We start from the raw sequence: 22884 nt of genomic DNA on the forward strand, positions 1-22884 counted from the left end.
TGATGCCGTTAATGTGTGCAAATTATGAAAAATGAATAAGTGGTGTCAGTCTTTAATGTTACTTGCTCTCTCGCTGAAACAGTTCTGAAGCAGTGCATCACATTATGGAGTTTTAATATGTCACAAAAATAAAAATGTCACTAAATCAATAAAAATAAGAGAGAGAGAGAGAGATTAAAGTCTTTTCACTTCAGCCGTGTAGGATCCAGAGTAACGCTCCTCTCAATCCATCTCTTATCGCTCTTAAACAGGCAGCAGTCACATCAATCAAGAAGGAAAAAGTCCAGCAAACTCTCAAAACCCCAGTCCGGCAAATACCCCAGGTCATCGTGGTGGAAGGTAACCTTTGATTTAAACACAATTGTTTAGTGCAGATGTTAACACCTGCTCTGTTTGAAGTGATCCCGTCACTTGAATCTCAACCAATGGGGGTCAACTCTTTAGTCCAAAATTCTTCATAATAGCTTTATTTTCTGAAATGTAAAAATGATGAAATATTAGTTTTTTTTCTGTTCAGGCTTACTGACGCCAACCTTTTTGATCAGCGCTGTCTTGGTTCTGGGGTTTTTAGCCTAAAAGCTGTTTTTCTCTTCTGGCAGGACTCCCGAGCAGATGGGTTCTCCGTCTTACTCTCCTCCGCAGCACATACAAAGATCTTTCTCTTCACCTGACAGTCTGCAGAGACAGGCGATGGTGAGAACACTTCTTCAGACTGCGCTCAGATCGCCCTGTTAATGTTAGAATAGACGCGTTATATCGCACGTGTTAAAGAAGGTAAAAAAGATCACATTTGCTGGAAGTGTGTGTGAAGTTCAGTTCACCGACGAATCCTCTGCAGCGAATGGCTGCCAGACAGCTGATTTAATAACATCACGACTCGCCAAACTCCAGTCCATCCGTCACGTGCACGTGTTTGAAAGGAACAAAGAGGAATCAAAGGCCGTCTGTAATGTCGCTTTCTACGGCGAAGACGTCCTTCATCGGAATCGGTAGAGAAATACTGATCGATGGACTGGAGTGTGACGTTCTGACGGCACCCATTCACTGCAGAAGTCTACTGAACTTTGTAGATATAGCAGTCACTCACTTTTCTTTTTGGAACAGATGAACAACATGTGGCAGGTTCAGATGCAGCAGTTGCTCCAGCTCAACGGAGGTCTCCAGCAGCAACCGCGCAGCCCCGCAGACGGTAACCACTGGCAACCGGAGCGGTCCGGCCAGCGCGCTCATCGTCACTTTCACCAGGACGACAGCAGCCATCACGGCAGAGATCAGCGGCACGGCGGCAGCGGGAGCAGCCACGACCGGCATCGGCGGGACTTCTATCACCACGACGACCGCCGAAACTACCCCCCCGAGAGACGGAGAGACTCTAGAGAGGGACGGTGGAAACACTTTTAAAAAGCATTTTAGTTCGTTTGTTTTTTAAATCAACCGTTTTAATGGCTTTTTGTTATCCTCCTCGATTTTAATTTTTATTTTCGCGGATCGCATCTCGATTGTTGTATAAAAAAATATTATCTTTACTGCAAAAAAAAAAAGCAAATTTTTTTGACACGAGGTTAAGGCATTTATACCGGAAATTGTTTGTGGAGATGCTCGAAAGAAAACGCTAAACCTGTAATAAATCGGCCGTTTCGTGTGCTGGCCTGTTTTTAATGTATATTTTGATCTCAGGGGGACGCTTACGTTCGTATCATTTTTTTTATTTTTAAGAATGTCCTTTTCGAGATCTGTTTCTGTACAATAGCAAACCGCATAAAAGATCAAAAATATGGTAGATTTCGTTTTCTCTAGAGATTTGTAATTTCTCAGGATTTCTCATGGAAAAAATAGAAAACCAGATTTTAGGTGACTTGCGTTTGATAAGCAATTTTTTTTTACTCTCTATATTCCTCTTTTGGGATTCTATTGGGATAATGCCGATTATTAATTCATCAAGATGGTCTTTGAATGTTTGGAACAATAACTAGTTTTAATACTTTGTATACGATTTTTTACTGTCAAGTGCTACTTTTTGATTTCATAAAAGTCAGTTTACTGATCTCTTTCTGAATTCGTTGTGACTTTTTCTTGTTTGTTTTTGGACAAATGAAGCCCTAACGGGGATTTCGGGAGTCTACAGGTGGCGCCGTTATTGAAACATGTCCAGTGAAAAACACACTTCTGTGAATGAGCACACTCACAAGCATATGCACTGACTCTGAAACACTTAATTTATATCTATAATGAAAATATAAGGTGAGGTTTTCAAAAGTGGGACGATTTGCAAAGCGGTATTATGTTTTAGTTGTTGGTTTTTGGAGCCTCTTTGGTAATGGTCATGTGATCTAGGTCCAGTCTACTCGGTGGCATCTCACTTACCTGAACCTTACTTTGATAAAAAGCCGGATCTATTTTGCAAAAACACGCTTTCATAGACGACTATCCAATCAATATCTACTATACAATTTTAATCATTCATAGAAAGTGTTCTCACTTGCTCATAACTTGGTTAGACTATTTTAATATATACTTTTAGACATTAAAAATAAAACTGCATACTAATCAAGAAACATGCTTTACATACAATTAAATTGTAAAAATAAATAGTAAACTAATACATAAATTTTAGGTAAGCCTATGCTTTTAAACTTAAAACGATGAAGTACTTAATAACTCGAAAAAAAAATACTATGGGCTGCAACGATTATTGCAGCGTCCTGAATCTTTTGTGGTTTATTATATTTGATTGTCTCTAAACGGCGCGAACGGTAGGCCGCGTGTTTCTAGATGTTTCGTTCGCGCTTCAGCTGTGACTTTTAATAGTGACCTGTCAGAGGCAGCCCGATCCTTTAATGTCCGATCTGAGGTCGTAATCTGCCCTTCCGAAAGTGCTTTAGCTGCCCCCGGCGGCTCCCGGAGCGCGCGAAGCCGAACATCCCCACAAAGCTCCCGGATCCAAGAGCGCGCCGAGCCCCGGGTCCGCGCTTTAATCCGCGGGGGATCGGGTTCTAATGAAGCTGCTGTACTGGGAAACACGTTATTGAGGAGCTCAGCCTCCGCGCGTTCGCTGCTTAATAGATTGAGCCGCCTGGCGTCCGCTGCTTGTGGCCCTCCACCACTCTATTAAAATCCCTATATTGTTATATAAACACAAATATATATATATATATATATATATATATATATATATATATATATATATATATATATATATATATATACAGGCTTTGTGAGTACGGTAGGCCTATATAACCTTTATGAAGCTTTACTAGGATGAGTAAAATCATCATAATCCATAAAATAAAAAAGTCCCTTTCTTCATTTAAGAGTATTGATGCATTCTTATTCTCTCATTCTCATATTTTAATGTGTTACAGAGAGCGCACAGTAATATCCTGAGACCTTATGAATGTTTCTTTCAGTGGCACGACTTTCTGTTTAGGCTATACGCAAAAAAAGGACTTTGGCATATCGTGCGCATTTTACGCAGTTGATAGGTGATTATCTATCTATCTATCTATCTATCTATCTATCTATCTATCTATCTATCTATCTATCTATCTATCTATCTATCTATCTATCTATCTATCTATCTATCTATCCATCTATCATCTATCTAATTTACGCAATTGATAGGTGTCGAATATTGTACGCATCTATCTATCTATCTATCTATCTATCTATCTATCTATCTATCTATCTATCTATCTATCTATCTATCTATCTATCTATCTATCTATCTATCTATCTATCTATCTATCTATCTATCTATCTATTCACAGGTGCCACATGAACCCACTTCCCACCGTACAGTCTGTTTCTCTTGATATTCCCTCCGCCAGTTGTTCTCGTTTCTTCCCTTTGATCAAGGTCTCCGACCAAAAAGAGCTCAGAGCTTTTCCAGTGGAGATCTCTATATTTCCTTTACATAATCCCCGACGCTTTGAACGCGGCGGCTGTTATCTCGGAGTTATATTTACTCTCATACATGGGAAAATGATAATCATTTGGACAGCGGGCGCGCGGCTCCGAAAAGCAGAAACCCGACTCCGAGCTCGACGAACATCAAAGCGCCGGTCCATCTGCGATAAGCATCACGATGTCAAACAAAACTGTCGTTCTGTAACAAAACCGAGAGAAGTGTCTGCGCACCTCCATCATTTCACACGGGGTAATACTGTCTGGCTTCACCAACACCTGTCGAGCGCGCCTCTTAATTCACCAAACGCTCTTACGCGGGGGAAATATTGCACGATTTTTATTTGCGTTATTATAATTTTTTAACAACGAATTAATTTTTCAGAAATGCCACTGGAATTATATATAGCCTAGGTATTTCTACAGTTAGCCCGTACACTTATTCATGTCTGAACCTCCTCTTAAAGCTGCTTTTTTTGATGTCTTTTGCGTTTATATTTTGTATATATATATATATATATATATATATATATATATATATATATATATATATATATATATATATATATATATATATATATATATATATATATATATATATATATATATTTATATTTTATTTTATTTTATTTTTTTTTCACGATAGGCTACACGTCGCAGCTCTTTTTCTTTAAGCGTGACAAAAAGGCTTTTTCTTATTTTTTATCTTTCGATTTACGTCAAATAAGCCTCGTTCCTGTTCCAGAAAGCAACAAACTTCTTCGGCTATCATAAACACAAACCAAGATGCGGTCCGTCTTATGAATTAAAGTTATTAGACCTATATTCGCTGTATTCGTTATTCTTTAAGCGTAGGCTATGATTATTGAAAATCGAATATCCCATTTGATTTACACATTTAATGTTGCTCTGCGTTTAGTTTTTTAAGCACAAACAAACAAATCGTTATTTTATCTTGCATATATCTATCTATTTATCTATTTATCTATCTATCTTATTTATATATATATATATCACCCGCTGTTATCGAAAATAATAAAAAATGTATATATCTTTGTTCTATTCTTTATGTAAAAAATAATGTAAAAAATATTTTTAATGAATTGCATTAATTTATATAGGCTAACTGTTGTTATAATTGCCGCTAATATAGATATTAATAATTATAGCCTAACGTTAAACTTTATTTTTTTCAGCAAAAGCCACGCGTTTCTGATTTTGAGAAAAATAGCTGCTTTACTCGATCGGTGAACGTTTTAAGACGCCCGCGCCTTTCCGTGTCGACAAAACCTTTCCAGCAACACAAAACAGCCGCAGTTTGGATTGAAATCGTTAAATCCTTCCAGGTTTATCGACGTCGACACTTCTGCAAACAAGCATCATTTCGTAATGAGTTTCAAAAACGTTTCGTTTGTTTTATCATCACTGGAAATGGCTTTAAAAGGTAGAATTTTCTCCATTTGTAAATGTCGCAAAATCTGACGCATAAAGTAAACTACTAATAAATGCATTAATTAATGAATAAACGGCCTATATGCGCTTGAGGGTTAGCCTATTATTTATTCCTTCTTTTTTTTTTACAACGACAAGTAATTAACTAACCAAAAAAAAAAAGAAACGCGGACTTCGTGGGCTGCTTCAATTAGCGCCACAAGTGAACCGTAATTCAGTGTAAGTTTCCATGGATCGATAAAAAAAAGGAAAAAACTGAGAAAACCGGTTGATTGTTCTGCCGTACAGTAATAGAGAGGGAGGGAGGGAGGGAGAGAGAGAGTGATTGACGTGAAGTGTGTCTGCTGTTGCACACAGCAGCGCGGCAGTGACAGGATAGTTGGTTTATATAGCGGTGACTCAGAGCGCGCCGCGCACTCCCCGCGTGAATGAGCGCGCCGAAGACACCGAGCACACCAGATCAGACGAGATGTCGATTTAGATCACCGCCTTGCCTTAAAACCCGCACACTGCTCCGAAAGAAGGCGATCGGCGAACCATGCACTGTCAGGCAGAGCTGAGGGTCGCGAGCAGCGCGCAGCTGAAAGCCGCCAGGAGACGATACAAGACTTTCATGATCGACGAGATCCTCTCCAAGGAGACTTGTGATTACTTCGAGAAGCTTTCTCTTTACTCGGTTTGCCCCTCTTTAATCGTCAGACCCAAACCTCTGCATTCATGCTCGGGTAAGTGACGTGGACGCTTTTATTTTTACTTTACTTTACTTTACTTATAAAAAAAAAAAAAAAAAAAAAAAAAAAGTTTAATCATTTTTTTTATCAAGTGCGTCTATCTCTCACTATATACTTTTCTTTTTATGATCTCTTTGCTCTCATACCTGCTATAAAAAATATATAAATAGACTTTAAAACTTAAAAACGTCATTTTCGGTGGTTTTAATATTTTCAGTCTGTTACTGTAATTACTAATTAAGAAAATCGAGCGGATATAGGCTAATTATAATATGAGAAGGAATTGCGCAAATTATTGTGACAAATTAGACGATGTGAAATTGATTATTTTTTAACGATGAAAGCGCTGTCAATGCAATATATTTATATATATATATATATATATATATATATATATATATATATATATATATATAATTACACAGGAAAAATCACTTAGATTTTTATGCATTTTTACGTTTTGCAATAAAATTTGAAGAAAGCTTGCTCCGATAGTAAGAAGCACCTACTTTCTCACAATGCGTTCATATTAGCAGCTTAATGCAACAGATTTTAAAACTAACATTAAATAAAAAAATACAATTGAAATTATATTGCGTTTCTGAAGTCTGGATACGGAACGGTAAAGAGTCCGTTACCGAACACTTTCTATATTCAGCATTAGAAGCAACGGCCAGGAAAAAGACGATTACCATCGGCATTTTATCCTAAATTGAACAATACGTCATGCTGAATATAATAAACAATTGCATATTTTAGCCATAGATGTTAAAATACTCCAGCTGTCTTCACGCGCTCGGGGAAAAAAAAGCGCGCTTTGTTAATTTCTGATTAATATTCTCGTTTGAAATCTGAAATAGTGAAAAACTAACGAAAACAAAGATGTGCATTCAAGTTCAAAACCTGTTTGTAGGTCGTGAGTTAAATTGTGCAACGCACACGATGTGTGTGTGTGTGTGTGTGTGTGTGTGTGTGAAGTCTTTTACTCTCAAAAACATACAAGATAACAGCAGAACTGAGAGTGAACTAACTTTTTGCCTTTACGCAAAATATGTGTGCGATAGATTCCCTTCACTATAGATAGCCGATCTCATTAGCTTTGTCAGATTAGTGTATTTTGTTATCAATATCTCAAATTAATCTGCCCCAAGATACACAGTATTTTTTAAAAATCATACTCAATTATGTACACACACATATATACATACATACATACATATATATATATATATATATATATATATATATATATATATATATATATATGTATAATACATAAAACATCACTGGCCACAGCCATGACAGTTGAATAGATAATAGCTGAACAACCCTTTGAAACATCATCACTTCTCCCTGATGATTTATCACGGCAGACGACACTTGCCATATTTCATCTTTAAACGTTTCAGCCTACAACGTTTTGACCGTTTTTGCCCCCGGTGACCTCAGGGCATCGGTGCGCGCGCATTCCCCAAACCGCATTTGTTTCATTCATTTAAACCGTCCCATTTACAACGAGTCGGGTATCCGCGGTAAAATAATGACATCTTCTCCTCTTACTCGCCCCGAGGAACGCAAACTCCTGGAAGCCACGGGACATTTATCTATTTACAGAACTCTTGCCACACTCTTGACTGCGCGACATAGGATGCAGTCAGGTATGACATCCTGAAGCGACAGGTGCAGTGTCATTCCGGCATAATGAGAGGCATTGTGCGAAGTTCGCAAGACGTTGCAAAATCTTCCTGGCATGCCATTAATCCAGGTTGTAATACATCGGGCGGCAAAAAAAAGTTTGACCCTCAAGATCGCGGTAGTATTGGTAGCGGCACCTGTGTGATTAGGTTTAAGGGATTGATTAAGCCCCATTTGTGAACTCTCGCAGCAACTGTGACCCATCCGAAGGTTTAGCGAGGACTTAACTCTGAGGTTTCGTGTGTGATTTCCCAAAGAGAGAATCGCAGATGACCAGTTGTCACTTAAAACCCAGCGTTCCTCAACTCGTCGCACAGAAAAGTTCCCTACGTTAACATTTGCCATGCATGCTGAGGGTCATCCATGCCATTTTCTTTCTGTACTGCAGTTAAAATGAAACGAATACACCCATCCCTGTATAGCTGAGCGTTGCAAGGCAAGCGAGTTTTTCAGGTCAGAATGACTGATCTCGAAGCAGGTCTCGTTTCGCATTGATGGATCGGTTTAGGTACGCATTGATCTCGCTTCACAACGCAAAACCATCAAAAGGCTTTCTTTCATTTGACAACCAGGCGTTCTCGGATCATGTTGCAATAACGCTCAAAAAGCCGATGCTGCAGATTTGATACATTGAAACACTGGCGAAACATTGAAACATTTGAAACAAGTGTCACTCTTAAAAATAAAGCTCTTTATTGGCGTTATGCTAACATATGCATTTTTCAAACGCGCAAAAAAAGTTATTAAAATGGTCTGTGAGCTATAAAAACCCTTGTCTTTTGAGTAGAGCTGACTGAAGTGTTTTCTCAGCAACCGAAATGGTTCTTCTTTGGGAAAACCCCTTTGGAACCTTTATTTTTAGGGATGCATAAGTGTGTGAAACGGAGTAGTAATTACACGCCGTTATGAAATTTATCTAAAGTCGAGTGTCGGTGTGCAGAATTCCAAACTAGTCCAGAAAAGTGCAAAGTGTCCCTCTCAAAACCTGATGCGTGTTGACAGAGAGCATCTTCGCTCCCTCATACCTGCTGTGCGATTTGTGAAATCGGAGACGCATCCTCTAAACGGTCGGGATCGCGATAAAAATAGCTCCGACAGGTCGCTCGCTTTCATCCCACGCGACCGAACGGACAGAGACGACAAAACATGCGTGCAAACGTATACACATGCGTAGTATTAGGTCATAACCGTGTATGCGAGAATAGGCAGGCGCGTTTACACGCACATGCTTCCTTCTGTTTGTTCGTCCAGCTGTGAGATACGAGGCGGTGTGAGAGTTTTGGCAGGCCGGGGGCCGGGGATAGAATATCCAGCCCAAATATCAGAACGCTGCACACACTGTGTCTTTTCAAGTCTGAGGGGTGTGAGATATTCTATATGCCAGCACATCAATGGATGATACTGCTTAATATAGAACGTAGCTGGCATTAAGAGTGGCACTTACTGAAAGGCCATTGGCCCTGGACTCTCCCCCATTGAGAGAGTATCTGTCGTCGCTACTGTAAACTCTGTCGCCACTAGGAGCCGCTGTACGACACGCCGGAATACAACAAGAGAGTCTACATGTCAATCACTCAATAACTCGTACTCAAACGCCGATTTCTACCCAATCGTTTTCCACGCTCCGACCCTGACGACTCATTAAACGGGTTTGACTCGCCCGCTTCGAGATATTCTGTTACAGTTGTGACAGGCAGTCATTGACAGGCTAAATCAGTTTTTAAACGTGAGACCGGCCTATGTGAAATTCAAACAGATTAAATGCATCCCCTGGTATTGCATAACCTACTTGCAGCGTTCGCCCTTTCTCATTGGTTTGATGACGTGGTTGGAAGCTCTTTATGATCGCCATGCGTCCCCACGATTGCAGTCGACGCAAGCTTTGTTCGAAGTAAAATAATGCAGCGGCAGGCCCGTTTGATTAATTCTGCAAACACGGCCAGTCTTGAGGCGCGATGGAAGCGCCATCGTGCAAACAGAGGCATTGAACACGGGCTGCATCGTGTCTGTACGCTATAACGACTGCTAAGCGTCAAAGGTGTAAAAAATAGTATGATTTATGCGTTAAACTCAACAAGCAGATCACGAAACGCGCGTGCCAAGCATCTCGAATGGCCGCCGGCGGGAGTTTTTCGCTCTGTTTTTGCATAATGCTAAGTGTTTTTCAACTTCCGGGCGCTGCTAAAGTCCACGATTTACTATAAGCACGAAGCTCAATGTTGAAATTAGGCTAATTGAAAACGGGCGCTCCACTTAGTAGACAAAACCGGCGCTACTTTTACGTATTAGTCCGTGGACTCTCTCTCTTTTTACTTTCACTCTGTTTGAGTGTTGACTGTGGCGAGAAATATCTTGTACAATAAGCAAAAACAACCCTACGTTTTTTTTTCCAATATTTTTGGACGAACGGCATTGACAAAGGTGAGGCCCACGCACTTAAGAGGGCATAATAGAGGGTTTTAATATTTAGTTTGGAGACACATCACTCGTCATTACGCGGGGAAGGCTTTTAGGAGCATTTCTGAAAGGAGGAGATGCAGATAAAAATCATAGATAGCACAATCTCCTATGACAGCACGCTGAAAAACAACCTAATAGGAGGATGAGTTTCCTTTAGAGGACTAAATGATTGAGAGACAACCGTCCACACCTCTCCTTTACATTTATCCACTGCAGACAATAAAAAGCGGATGTCTTTCAGGTGAGAACCAATTAAGTTCACACACACATAAACAAAACGTACAATTATAGATGCATTTTGACACAATTGTCAGACCTCACCCATGATGCAACACGGAGGGTGTGGCTATATTCATTTATGAAAACCTATTATCAGGGTATTATGGATATCTATTGTGAGATCTTAGCTTTATCCCCTTTGGGTAATTATTGGAAGCCAAATAAATCACAGGGTACCGTTTCATGTCTAAACATTTATAAGTAATGCGATACAGGGATGTATACTGCATAATGTTTTCCAGAGCTTAAAGGTTTTTTTGGGAAGTTGTTAGATGCCTGGAAGACAAAACAGAGCCAAACATAAAGCTATCAGCTGCGTTATCAATACGCTCGAGCACATTCGGCTCAGTTCTGGCTCGCAGCAAGGACGATTTGGAAAAATAAACTCTTTCCATTCACTCGCAAAGACCTTATGTTTTTTCCCCCCATGCTCTTCCAAACTCGCTGGATGGGTTTAATAGATATCGAGAGATAAAAACCGAAACGAGTGATGAAGCATTAAATCTGTCACCGCCTGGCCCGAGCAAAACACAGTGTACCGTGTTACTGAAAGTTCAAACGCGCATCGAGTGCCAAATGAAATCATCTCGCTGGAATCCAATCATTCAAGGAAAATAAGACGGGGCTGAAAGAGCGCAATCAAGAGCTTAATGTTTGCTACCGTTTTGTGGCCATCGGTCGAGGAAAGCTTGAGCTTCACAGCTTTATCGTGAGTAACTTGGCACTTCGTTCACAACACGTGAAGGTGTTAAAAGATTTCCCGAGCATGTCATAACGGGGGAAATGCGACAACAAACTGCCACAGATATGTTTTAGGTCAAATGAAACGACGCTAGGTTTCCCAAAAACGTGTACGGGACTTACAGTAATCCAGGAGCACGGCATCACAATAATGCGGCTTCAGGAAAATCTCACTGACTCATTCAACTAAGTTTGTTCATTAACGGGGATCTAGGATGCGATTACGAAGCTTTACCGATTGTCTTTTAACCCATGGGTAATTTGGTTAGTGAAGAGAGAGAAGCAAATGTCGAAGAGTTTCCATTTCATTAAAAAAGACGGTAATGCGTGACGTAATTATTATAATAAGCACGATGGCACGGGGGACAGCGTAGGTTAAAAGACCGATAGACACGACGGCGAAATTGTTGGGATTGATTTAAAAAAAGAAAAGGGAGGGCGAGAAAGAAAGCTAGAGATGAGCTGGAAGGGATGTCATGCCTGAACGTGTTGAATTGATAGCAATGAGATCATCCCGACTTACATGCGAGCGTGAACGCATACGTGTTTGTGGAAAACTTCAGCTTTCACTGCTCTGTCCTGTCCTTCCTCTACGTCTCTATATGCTTCACTTTTTTAGCTTTAAGCATACACAAGGCCTAACAACTCCCAATGCCACAACCAGCCGTTTATAAAATAGTTAGCTTTGCCTATCAGGAGTGTTTTATCTGCATAAAAGCCCCACAGGCAGAGACTTCTTAATGGCGTACGTAATGAAATGTAGACATTTTTGACATTTCGGCAACCGGGTTTACGATTACAGAAGTGTCGTCATTATCATTATCGTTTCAAAGCAACAATTCGAGATTTTAAGAAATCAGTCGCCCCCGATATTTGCATTAAACTGCTACAAATACAACCATTAATGCTTTTATATTTAATCAACGTCTGATGATTGTTTCCCTCAGGCCATATTCAATAAGGAAATGATTTTCGATAAAATATTTGGCTTTGCCACAGTCGTTTTTTCTTTTTATCTATAAGCAATCAAACGATTAGATAAGACATCCCAGGCATTTACCGGGATTAAATAAGATTGCAACCAATTTGCCTGTGAAATGGACATGACATCATGTATTCATTTCACCAAACGCTCTTCCATTCTCACCTCACTCAATAAATCTCACCGTCACTTTCTGCGCTCGACGACATAAGCTTTTTTCTTTCTCCCCCCGGAGGTATTACACGCTCGCCGAAGCGACCTCTCTCTGCTCAGACGGGCCGGTGTTGCGTTTTATGGTCTCTGGCGTCTTGCTGATGTCTGAGAGAATAAGAGCAGGAGACAGAGAGAGAGAGAGAGAGAGTTAGAAATATTAAAACCGTAAGGGAGATGGTACAGATGCCCCGGCTGAAAATTATTACCCAGAGTGCATCATAGGAGAGTCGTTATCCTCCCAGAGTTCAGCGTGAGACAGCAGTTACATCACCGGATCGGCCACCTTACATCACACCGGCCAAAACTCTTAACACTCACCTACGGCTTCAGTGAAGGTGGGCTCGCTCGGACATGACGGCTGTTAAAACTCTGGGTTACGGCCGGCTCACTTTAGCAGCTTGTAAACTAGATTTTACAGGCGTGGACGATGAGCAATGAGGCCTGATAACAGCAGAACTGTTCTTGAAAATACACAACATTAGCGATGCGTCGCTGACTTACAAGCAAGACGCTACGTTTGCGACTTCTTCAATTTTTGGAGCATTTATTAAGAGTGCTTGCATTCGTCCGGCCATTATGCTCTCTCCGTGTTTGCTCTCGTAGGCTCACAATTAATTGTGGATTTTTTATTTTTTTATTTAAAAGCACAGAAATGGAGTTGCATATTGAAAGATTACAAATGGAAAAAGAGTAAAAAATGACAATAAGATGGGCTTATGAAACAGCACGCAGGAATTTGATTTGATGTTAAATTAACAAAAAAAGAATGCTTGTATCCTATTCGTTTTCTATTTTAATTTGATCTCGTATTTTAGAAAAAACAGATATTGAGAAAAAATGTTCATGTACGTTTTTATATTAGATAATGAAAAATAACAAGTGAAAATGAAAATTGTGCAATAATGAAGTGACCACTAGCATTCAAAAATATAAATTATATGATATAATTAATGTAATATATTTTTATTTAAATCAGATAGTTTTTTCCATGCAGAAATGAATGCATATATATATATATATATATATATATATATATATATATTTATTAAATCTGATTTTGTCATTATGAGCAATGATGGAATTAATTTGATTCCAAACTGGCCGTAGATAATGCGAAACCAAGAATGTTTCTAATTTATGTTTCATGTTTACTCTGAAAGCAGTATGGCTCCTTGAAATGCACAGCATTAATGATATCTTCCAGCAGTCGCTCATTCTGTGCTTTTGCGCCGGCAGGCTCTGCTCCTCTGAGGTCGTATCCTCTGCTGTCGGTGATCACGCACCAGCCTCCCAGCAGCCTCCAGCAGCTCTCCCAGCCGTCTCCTCACCTGCCTCTTCTGTCACCCCAGCACCCTCTGAGCTCAGAGCCCACGGCCAGCGAGACGCCCGTCAGCATCAGCAGCGAGTCCGAGACGGAGCACAGCGCCCCTCGGCTGAAGAAACCCCGCCGCAGCCGCACCATCTTCACCGAGCTGCAGCTGCTGGGCCTGGAGAAGAAGTTCCAGAAACAGAAATATCTGTCCACTCCGGACAGGTCAGTGCTTGATGAAGACGTGACTGCTCGGTTGAAGGCTTTTTAAGCTTAAATGTATTTATTTTTGACCAGTGTTTATACCTCATAAATTGTAAATGGTAAATAGAAATGTATTTATTTGTTCGTTACTTATGAATGCAAAATAAATAAATAAATAAATTCTATTTGCAACCCAACATAAAACATAATAATAATAATAATAATAATAATAATAATAATAATAATAATAATAATAATAATAATAATAACATTATCATTATTATTATTTATTATTATTAATAATAATAATAATAATAATAATAATAATAATGTTTGTTAATTTATTGTTATTAATATTATATTTTGATGGTACATTAAATATTGATAGTGGAATATGTGGCATCAACATTATGTGGTTTGTTTGTTTGGTTCACAATATTTATTTATTCATTAAAAATCGTATTAAAAATGACAAAGTTAAACAATAAAATAATAATAATTCTTAATAATTTAATTAATTTCATATTTATTATTATCATTAGCATTAATGTTACTATTGCTGGAAATTGATTTGGAACGTAACAAATTATGTTAGATTACATAGAATGACCGGGAATGAATCCAAAAAACATGAAAAAAGATGATTTTAATGTTGACTAAAAAGCTGAGTAATAAGCTATAATTTCAATGTCTTTTTTTATCTAATGTATTTTATTTTATTATTATTTTTATTGTTTGAGTGGAGCATGAAGTTCATTGTGAGGAAAATAATTCTTGGCTTGATTGGAATATAAAATGCAATAACAAATTTGGCACAATCAAACCAGTAACATTAAAATACTATAAAAGAAAATGATTCTAAATGCAAACGCATCCTGAATTAAACACTTTAAGCGAACAATTAGATGGCTCAGTGTTGTACTTAAGACGACGGTAACATTTTAACCGTGCTTTGAATCGCAAAAGAAGCCTTTTAAAGAAACACTACCCCATTCAAGACAACAGGGACACAGGCCAAGAACAGCAAACAAAAATGTATTACATTGATTTCATGCCAATCATTTAAAGCACACGCAGGTGTATTTAAAAAACTTTGGGGCTTTGTACAATGAGATGAGGTAATCTACGTGTCGTAGGTCTTCTCTCGTGGGACGATTTTTCGCCTATAACACATTTTCCATTTGAGTTTGGCACTGCGTTCAGATTTGGCCGGAGTGGATGTGTTTCCATTATGGCCCAAAAGGTGCTTTTTGAGTAAAAATCCCACAAAATCAGTCCTGTCCCACCTACAGTGATTCTGAGCTTGACTGCCACACACACACACACACACACACACACACACACACACACACATTCTCTGAATTGTTGGTCAGACACAGCCTAAAGACAGATCCTGTCCTCCAGAGGCATAGAAACTGTCAGACATAATTGTCTGAAAACTGTCAGCACCATCAGACATGCTAAGTAAAGAAAACCACCACCACAAGACTTCCTCTTACAAACAGCGCTTTTTATGTCACAAATAACTCTCTTGAATTTTATGTCACAAATAACGTTCTAAGTGACTTTGCCTGTGTAACTTGTCTGTGTAATTTAAAGTAAAAACACATTCAAAAGTATAGACATATATATATTTTTTTTAAGCCCAATAACTGATTTGGTTGCATGTAAACCTACATAGTTTTTCCCCATCTTATCAATAAAAATTGGCATCACAGACCTCAACATGCAAATGAAAACAACAATATTTTTTTATTAAAAATAAATAAATAAATAAATAATAATAATAATAATAATAATAATAATAATAATAATTATTATTATTATTATTATTATTATTATTATTATTATTTAACAAAATCAGATTTTAAAAGCCTTGATGTGAAGGAAATTTAGGTGTATTAATATTATTATTATTATTATTATTATTATTATTATTATTATTATTATTATAAAAATCAGATTTAAAAAGCCTTGATGTGAAGGGAATTTTCCCACTAGGTGTAGCAAAAATAATGATAATAATATTCAATAAATTATACAATTAAAATAAACATTTGGACGTGAAGGATTTTTTTAGGTGCATTTAATGATTTATATCATTATTTTTTTTAACTGCAGTATATTAAAAGCAACATAAAAATGTCCCGAAATGAACTTCTAACATGAGCTAAATCTGACTGATAGCTAATAATATTCAGCAAAAATATGTTTACCATAATTGAGAGTGATTTCCTCAGTAATTGCAAAGCCAGATCTGACACAAGTGTTGAAAGCACGAAAGCGGCCTGTTTTGTTGGTTCCTGTCGAGGTCAGTCTGTGGAGTTCATAGCGAGGTCATGATTACGCTCTCTCGATCACCCTGTCACACTCATCACGGCCTCGGGATTCAGATCATTAATTCATGACTAAACGAGAAACAAGTGAGGGAAATTCCTCATCTCCGGGCAACTTTGAGGAATGGGCCTCGGGACGGTCTTCTATCAATCTCAAAGACGACCTGAAGGTGTTGTGCTGTTTTTGGCTTGTCCGCCTAGGCCACACAATCAGAACATGAAAGCACTGAAAAACATGTCGCAATATGGAGTGTAATGATTTATACCGTGAAGTTTTAATGGTTTTTTATGAGGCAGAGATGATTATAATCATCTTCATCACTATTATGAATAAATGTCAGAACCCAAACTGAGCTTAAATTAGGCTCATAGTTGCAAGGAACGTGCCGGCTGTGGAATGCAGTGTGTGTGTGTGTGTGAGTGTGTGTGTGTGTGTGAGTGTGGTTTCTCTCTGAAGAATAATAAGCACAAACACAGAGGTGCTTTTCTTACCGCCAATTACTGTAGAGAAACAGCCACAGATGATAGACAGCTAGATTGGTGATGTTTTGAAAAAAAAAACACTCATTTTCCTCACCACTTGTAGTCATACGCTTTGCTTAACCATAATTCAGCATGATATGACAGATATGACACTTATCAAATAAATAAATACATATTTCATGATTTACTCAGGCATTTTTTTCCTTTTTTCAGCCCGAGTAAATGTAAATACAATAGTTTGTGAATAGAATTAAAATACATGGTGCAAGTTTTAATGGAGAGTATGTTTATTTAGACATTTTATGGAATTGTTTTATTAATAATTAAATTCCCCAAAAGCAATTATATATTATAATATTAATATTATATTTTAAAAGTAGATAGATTTTTTTAAACAAACTTTAAAAAACTATTAATATATTTATAATTAATTTTAAATGTGTGTGTATATGTGTGTATATATATATATATATATATATATATATATATATATATATATATGATGAAGTTATTTTATTTTGTAAGACCAATTTAATACACAGTAGGACCTACATATCTGGTGCAATTTCTCAAAAAGAATTAAGAATTTTGCAGGAAATTAAATTATTAACAAGATATAATGCTATAAATTTCCATAGTGATAGCATATGATACTTTTCCACGGTACTGCCCCGATACTTTAATTTATTTTTTTTAAAGAGGACATTCATAACATTTTAACTCATGATTAAAAAAAAAAAACTCTTGTCCTATACACAACTCAGAAGAGAACAGAGAAACAGATAATAGACAGATTAATAGGAGGAGCCCGGAAAAAGAGCGAAGTGGAGGGCTTTTGAGAGCAAGTGTTAATCTGCTCATTTCCAGAAGATCACTGCACCTCACAGTCACACGAGTCTCTGAGAGGCTGGAGCGAGGAGGTGCCTAATCCTGCTTGGCTGGTGCGAGCCACTTTGAAAGTAGACAGAGCAGAAATCTGCCCACTTTTTTTGTTATCTGGCTCTCTCTCGCCCTCAAATCCCATCTCGCATGTCCTCTCTTTGCCTATCACGTTACAGCAGACCAATCGCTTCATTAGTCATGCGCTGCCTGCCGAAGTGGCCCGAAACGAACCTCTGTTGCCTTCGGGCGAGTCAGGAGCTCCATGACTGGATTACCTTATCCTGTATAGATAAAGCGTGATGGCATTCCACGGGAGGTCTGCAGTTACAGTCGGCCTGGGAAGACTCTTCAGTTCACAGCTTGGCAAACTCGTCGGATATGTCATGCCAGCTTTGAGAATTTTGCAGTGATTAGATATACATCTGCACTCTAGATGGCCACCCACTGGCTTTTATGCATAAGACAACAGGTGACTTCGGGATTTCACTCAATTACTTCCAGTTCTGAAGTTTCCCTCCGTTCTCGCAGTCAGTACTGTGACTTGCGTTTTTTTTTTTCCGGATCAGAACACCATTTGTAGTCATCGATGCCTGCAGCTTCAAAACAGTCAGGGATACTCAGAAGTCTCATATTTGGGATCGCATATAAATATATATGAAATTTGTGGTACATATGATTCATTTGCAACATGTGAAGCAATATTTAACCCTGCGATTGAATCTCAGGAGCATCCATCATCCACCGTTTTAATCATCCATGTCAAGTCAAATGCTGCAGTTGAATCAGTTAACATATATATACAGTTAACATACACACACACACATTTTTTTGCATTGAGCCCTGGTTTATTTTTGACTTCCTGCACTAGATTTTTAATCTAGTGATTGTCATAGAAATAGCACCCCTTGGATTTAATAAAGGTGTCACAATAAGAGTACAATACTCTAAAACGTATACCTCTAAGGTGCATAGATATACATTTCCCCACATTTTGGATAAGTTACTCAGTTTTGAAAATGACCTTTGGCCAATCATTAGGATTTGAAACTGAATTTCTTTTCTGATTCATGCGTTATGATTAATCTGATTTATTACTTCTTTGTCTGAACCCGTGCTTTTTATTGTGCATGTGTGCAGATTGGACCTGGCCCAGTCTTTGGGACTCACGCAGCTCCAGGTGAAGACATGGTACCAGAACAGACGCATGAAATGGAAGAAAATGGTGAGTCAGAAGAGCTCGCTCAAGGCTACCACGACAAGGACCGTCTACCTTGTGAGCCTAGTTCGTTAAAATACTGTCATCTTGTATCAATAAAACATCTGCGCTGAAAATCTACCAAAGCTTTGTGCGTGGAAATGGAAACTCTGAGACATATCATTAAAAATCCATTAGACAGTTTTGAGCTGCCCTCCTCGGCGCTCAATACAATCAGTGCGTGTAACAGCGGTGACCCTGGGCTGCTGGTTGCTCGAGTGATGATTTAAAAGACGGTACATGTCTACGTCAGCGCGATCAACCTCTCAAGCAGGAACAAAAGATCAACAGAACGTTCACCTCCGAGATAAACGAGCGCAAACGGCCAGCCCGTATGGCTATATATCTTCCCTTAATCACCGCAATAACCATCCTCACCTTTGACTAGGCCCACATTTTTCATAGCTCATGTGTGTCCATTTTTCTCTAGGTGCTAAAAGGAGGACATGAGGCTCCTACCAAGCCCAAAGGCAGACCTAAGAAGAACTCCATCCCAACCACAGAGGAGATCGAGGCCCAGGAACGGCTGGCGGCCAAACTAGAGGAGGAGAAGCTACGAGGCGATGGGGAAGACGAGGTCTTCCAATCTCAACCTCAAGATCTCAGTACGTCCGCTACATCTGAATCCGTCTGTCCAGAATCCCCGGCGCAAGAACAGGCCCCTCCGTCTCCATCGGAAGCGATGACGACCAGCTAAACGCACAACCAAAGACAGCTACTGAAAGACTTTGACGCTCTCTGGACTTGAGCAGATGAACGGCTTCCCAAGCCTGATTGTTTTGAGTTGACGGTGATCCCCAAAAGTGTACTTCAGACACGCAAAAATGTGTGAATGTCATTGCAAAACATCATGCGTAACAAGAAAAGATAGAATAAGCACACTTCTCGATCAAACATTTCATTAAAATAAGCTTTTTTTAGGTATTAAACGATAAAACAACAGGACAATGTATTTGGACACATTCTGGATGTCAGACTGTGGATCATATTCATAACTATCGAATAAAAATGCGTTTTAAAAGCGTTCCCATAAAGTTATGAAAACCTTATTTCTGAATGTTCTCTGAACGTTCAAACGTGTAGTTTTTTATGTTTTAAAAACATCTGTCCTTGGTTGTTTGAATGTTAAGGGAACATTCCATTTGATCATTTAGCAAACATTGTGGCAATGTTACGTTTAGAAAAAAGCAGTGACATTTAAAAAAAAAAAATGTTAGAGAAACGTACATCTAAAACGTTTCAGAAAACGAACAATTTTTGTGATAACATTTCGAGAGCATTATTAAAGGTATAGTTCACCCAAAAATGAAAATTCTGTCACAACTAAATCCTTTTCATGTGCTTCCCTTTTCTCCTGCTCACCAAATAAATATATATATATATATATATATTTTAAAGAATGTTAATAACAATGTTAATAATAGAGTTGTTGGTTCCATAGTATTATTTTTCTTTCATACTATGGAAGGTTTCAGGAAGTGTTTGGTTACCCACATTCTTCAAAAGATGTTTTAGTTTTCATACACTTAATAAGAAAAAATCTCAGGTGACAGCATTTTCAAAAAGCAGTGAACATTTTATGTTTTGGCCTCACACCATGGCAGAATGTCGGGCCTGAAAACATTTGGAAATGGGTTTCAAACTGTAACCAACCGTGTAACCAAAAAAAAAAAAGTAAATTTTTGGAAACAATGACGTTACGAGTTTTACAGATTCGCACGAGCAAGGATCTTTTTAACAATATTTTCACTTTCAACTTTCGTACATCATTATCGTGCAAACGTACCTTTATACAGGTCTGGAGTAGGTTTTAGTTTTTTTGGGTGAATTATCCTTCCAAAGACTAGATAACTTTGAACGAATGCTCTATGAATGTTACTGTTGTGAACATTGTGAACGTTCCCCGTGGACTATCCACTAAAAATGAAATTGAGGCCATTTGCAGATTTTATGTAATGCAATGACATGCAGGCATTTTATAGTATGCAAGTGTCCAGTTACTTTCCACTATATATGGCTATGCCGTGATCTACATTGCTTTACATGTTTGTGTCACACAGCTGCCTCGCTGAAATGTATTTTATAAAAAATTGAAAGCCATTAACATGCTGCCAGATACACCAACGTATAAAACCGAATCACAAAGACTGACTTTCTTGCACCAGTGCGGCACGTCCTATACGGACAAACAGCAAGTGTTTATTTTTTTCTGGGTTTGTTCCTCTCTTTCCCTGTAAATATTACCTGTGTAATTGCTCCTGTAGTTTACGGTGCACCTGTGTACTGTAGCATGGGATTCTGTGCCAAAACACATATATCTGAGAAGCTAAAGTGCCCTTTGAGGTTTTTTCTTTCTTTTTTTTTACGCATCCATGAAGCTGCTGCCATTAAAAGTTAATAGGACGGGTTAGTATGAATACCAGTGTAAACATGTACAGAGTTCTGGATTTCGCATGAGAAAATGTTGCTCTTTTTAAAGCAGGATTGTCCAGTTTGGGTAAAGATTAGCTTTATCCATTCAACATGTCAATGGATAAAGAATCTGTCAGCTTAGTGTAGAAAAAGAACATAAATCGAGAAAACATTAAAAGTAGTATTGATTTAAGTAAACCTTCCAAAGTGCCCTCTCTCTGCCAAACGACAATGTGTTTTCTCTACCTGTTTGCAGAGAAAAATAGTTTCTTTTGTCCGTTTTATGCGTGGCATGCTTCGACTTTGCTGTATTTCAACCGAATCCTTTCTTCGAATCACCTTTGTGCGTGCGTGTAACCTTTGCGCGGCCGCTTAGCACTATCCTCCGAGGCCGAAAACACGCGGTACACGAACTCCCACGGATCGCGCTAGCTATTGTGTGTCTCGTCCCATTTCGTTCGCTTTGAATGAAAAAAAAAAACGTTGAACCCTTTTCCCCCCGCCGTGGAGTGGCGCAGTGTGACACCACTAAGTGCAGGCTGGTTTTATTACTGTAAGAAAAACCACTTAATCTGTCAGGGACGCAAAGCAATTAATAAATCAAACTCGCGCTAGTAAAACCTGCAAAAAAACACGAAAATCCGCGGGACATGTCGAAGCCCGCGGGAGCTCTGCACATGCCTACAGCTGACTGACGGCCCACAAATACATCATCGCAGACTCCTCCATCCTGCATGTCATGAGCTCCGTTTCCAACCGTTGTTGCCTTTTGCGAAGATTTTATTTGTATAGTTGTTGTTTTTTTCTTCTGTGTTTGGCCAACAGCAAATATTGAAAATATATTCCTTCTTTGATATACACACAAAAAAAACACTATTTTTCTGGTGTACATACTGAATTTTATTGGGTGAGTAGTTATTTTGTATTCTTTTGTTTTGGAAAAGACTATATAGATAGATATTTGACAAGAACCCCTTTTTCACCCAAACGTTCTGTAATTTTTATTGTATGTGTGTGTGTTTGCATATTTAATAACATTTAATAAAGATATCAGTAATTTTGGAGGTCCGATGTCGTGATTTTGGTTTACTTCGCAAAAATTGTCACCCAGGTTGCTGGCAAATTTCACAAAAACACGAATACCTAAGTAACACTTTTAAATGAATGTGAAATTTTTAGTTGAAAGACTAAAATGTATTCCAGATGTATCTGGCAACCAGTGAAATGTGAAATACAGGGATTTAAGTTAAGGTATTAAAAGATATTAAAAGAATAGTTACAGTTCATCATATTTTAATCATGATGTTGCAGGCCCGTGAAGTGAATTTTAATATTCATTCATTGTTTTTATAAAAAATTTTTTATCAAACAATGAAGCTAACAGCAAACATTAAATATGATAAACAGGAGATCAAATATGGTTTGTTGATGCACTTCTGAATGTTCATCTATTATATTTGATGTACTTTAAGTATGATCTCTGCAATGAGTATATTTCTTAACCGCACTGTATTTTTCAACTTTTTTATGTAAAAACTTGCAACTGT

The 22884-nt window shown here is 38.3% G+C and overlaps 2 protein-coding genes across 2 annotated transcripts in view; both read left to right on the forward strand.

The window, feature by feature from the left end:
- Window positions 1-2056, forward strand: part of rbm7 (RNA binding motif protein 7) — a 3449-nt gene extending 1393 nt beyond the window's left edge. Inside the window, exons 3-5 of the mRNA XM_043264016.1 lie at window positions 252-339; window positions 600-693; window positions 1105-2056. Coding sequence (XP_043119951.1) covers window positions 252-339; window positions 600-693; window positions 1105-1401 — 479 coding nt within the window. The 3' untranslated portion in view covers window positions 1402-2056. The remainder of the gene's footprint in view (window positions 1-251; window positions 340-599; window positions 694-1104) is intronic.
- Window positions 2057-5710: 3654 nt separating this feature from the next.
- barx2 (BARX homeobox 2) lies at window positions 5711-22399 on the forward strand. Its single transcript, XM_043263900.1, has 4 exons — window positions 5711-6080; window positions 13693-13990; window positions 18808-18892; window positions 19356-22399. The coding sequence occupies exons 1-4, from the start codon at window positions 5894-5896 to the stop codon at window positions 19620-19622; spliced, it is 837 nt and encodes a 278-aa protein (XP_043119835.1). The 5' UTR covers window positions 5711-5893; the 3' UTR covers window positions 19623-22399.
- The last annotated feature ends 485 nt before the right edge of the window (window positions 22400-22884 follow it).

The sequence above is a fragment of the Puntigrus tetrazona genome, chromosome 18, assembly GCF_018831695.1.
Source record: "Puntigrus tetrazona isolate hp1 chromosome 18, ASM1883169v1, whole genome shotgun sequence".
NCBI classification, from domain to species: domain Eukaryota; kingdom Metazoa; phylum Chordata; class Actinopteri; order Cypriniformes; family Cyprinidae; genus Puntigrus; species Puntigrus tetrazona.

Excerpts from the sequence above, each read along its gene's own strand:
- barx2 (XM_043263900.1), top strand. The coding sequence starts at position 5,894 with ATGCACTGTCAGGCAGAGCTGAGGGTCGCGAGCAGCGCGCAGCTGAAA. Across the intron at positions 6,081-13,692 it reads ACCTCTGCATTCATGCTCGG|GCTCTGCTCCTCTGAGGTCG; the intron begins GTAAGTGACGTG and ends TTGCGCCGGCAG. Across the intron at positions 18,893-19,355 it reads GCATGAAATGGAAGAAAATG|GTGCTAAAAGGAGGACATGA; the intron begins GTGAGTCAGAAG and ends ATTTTTCTCTAG.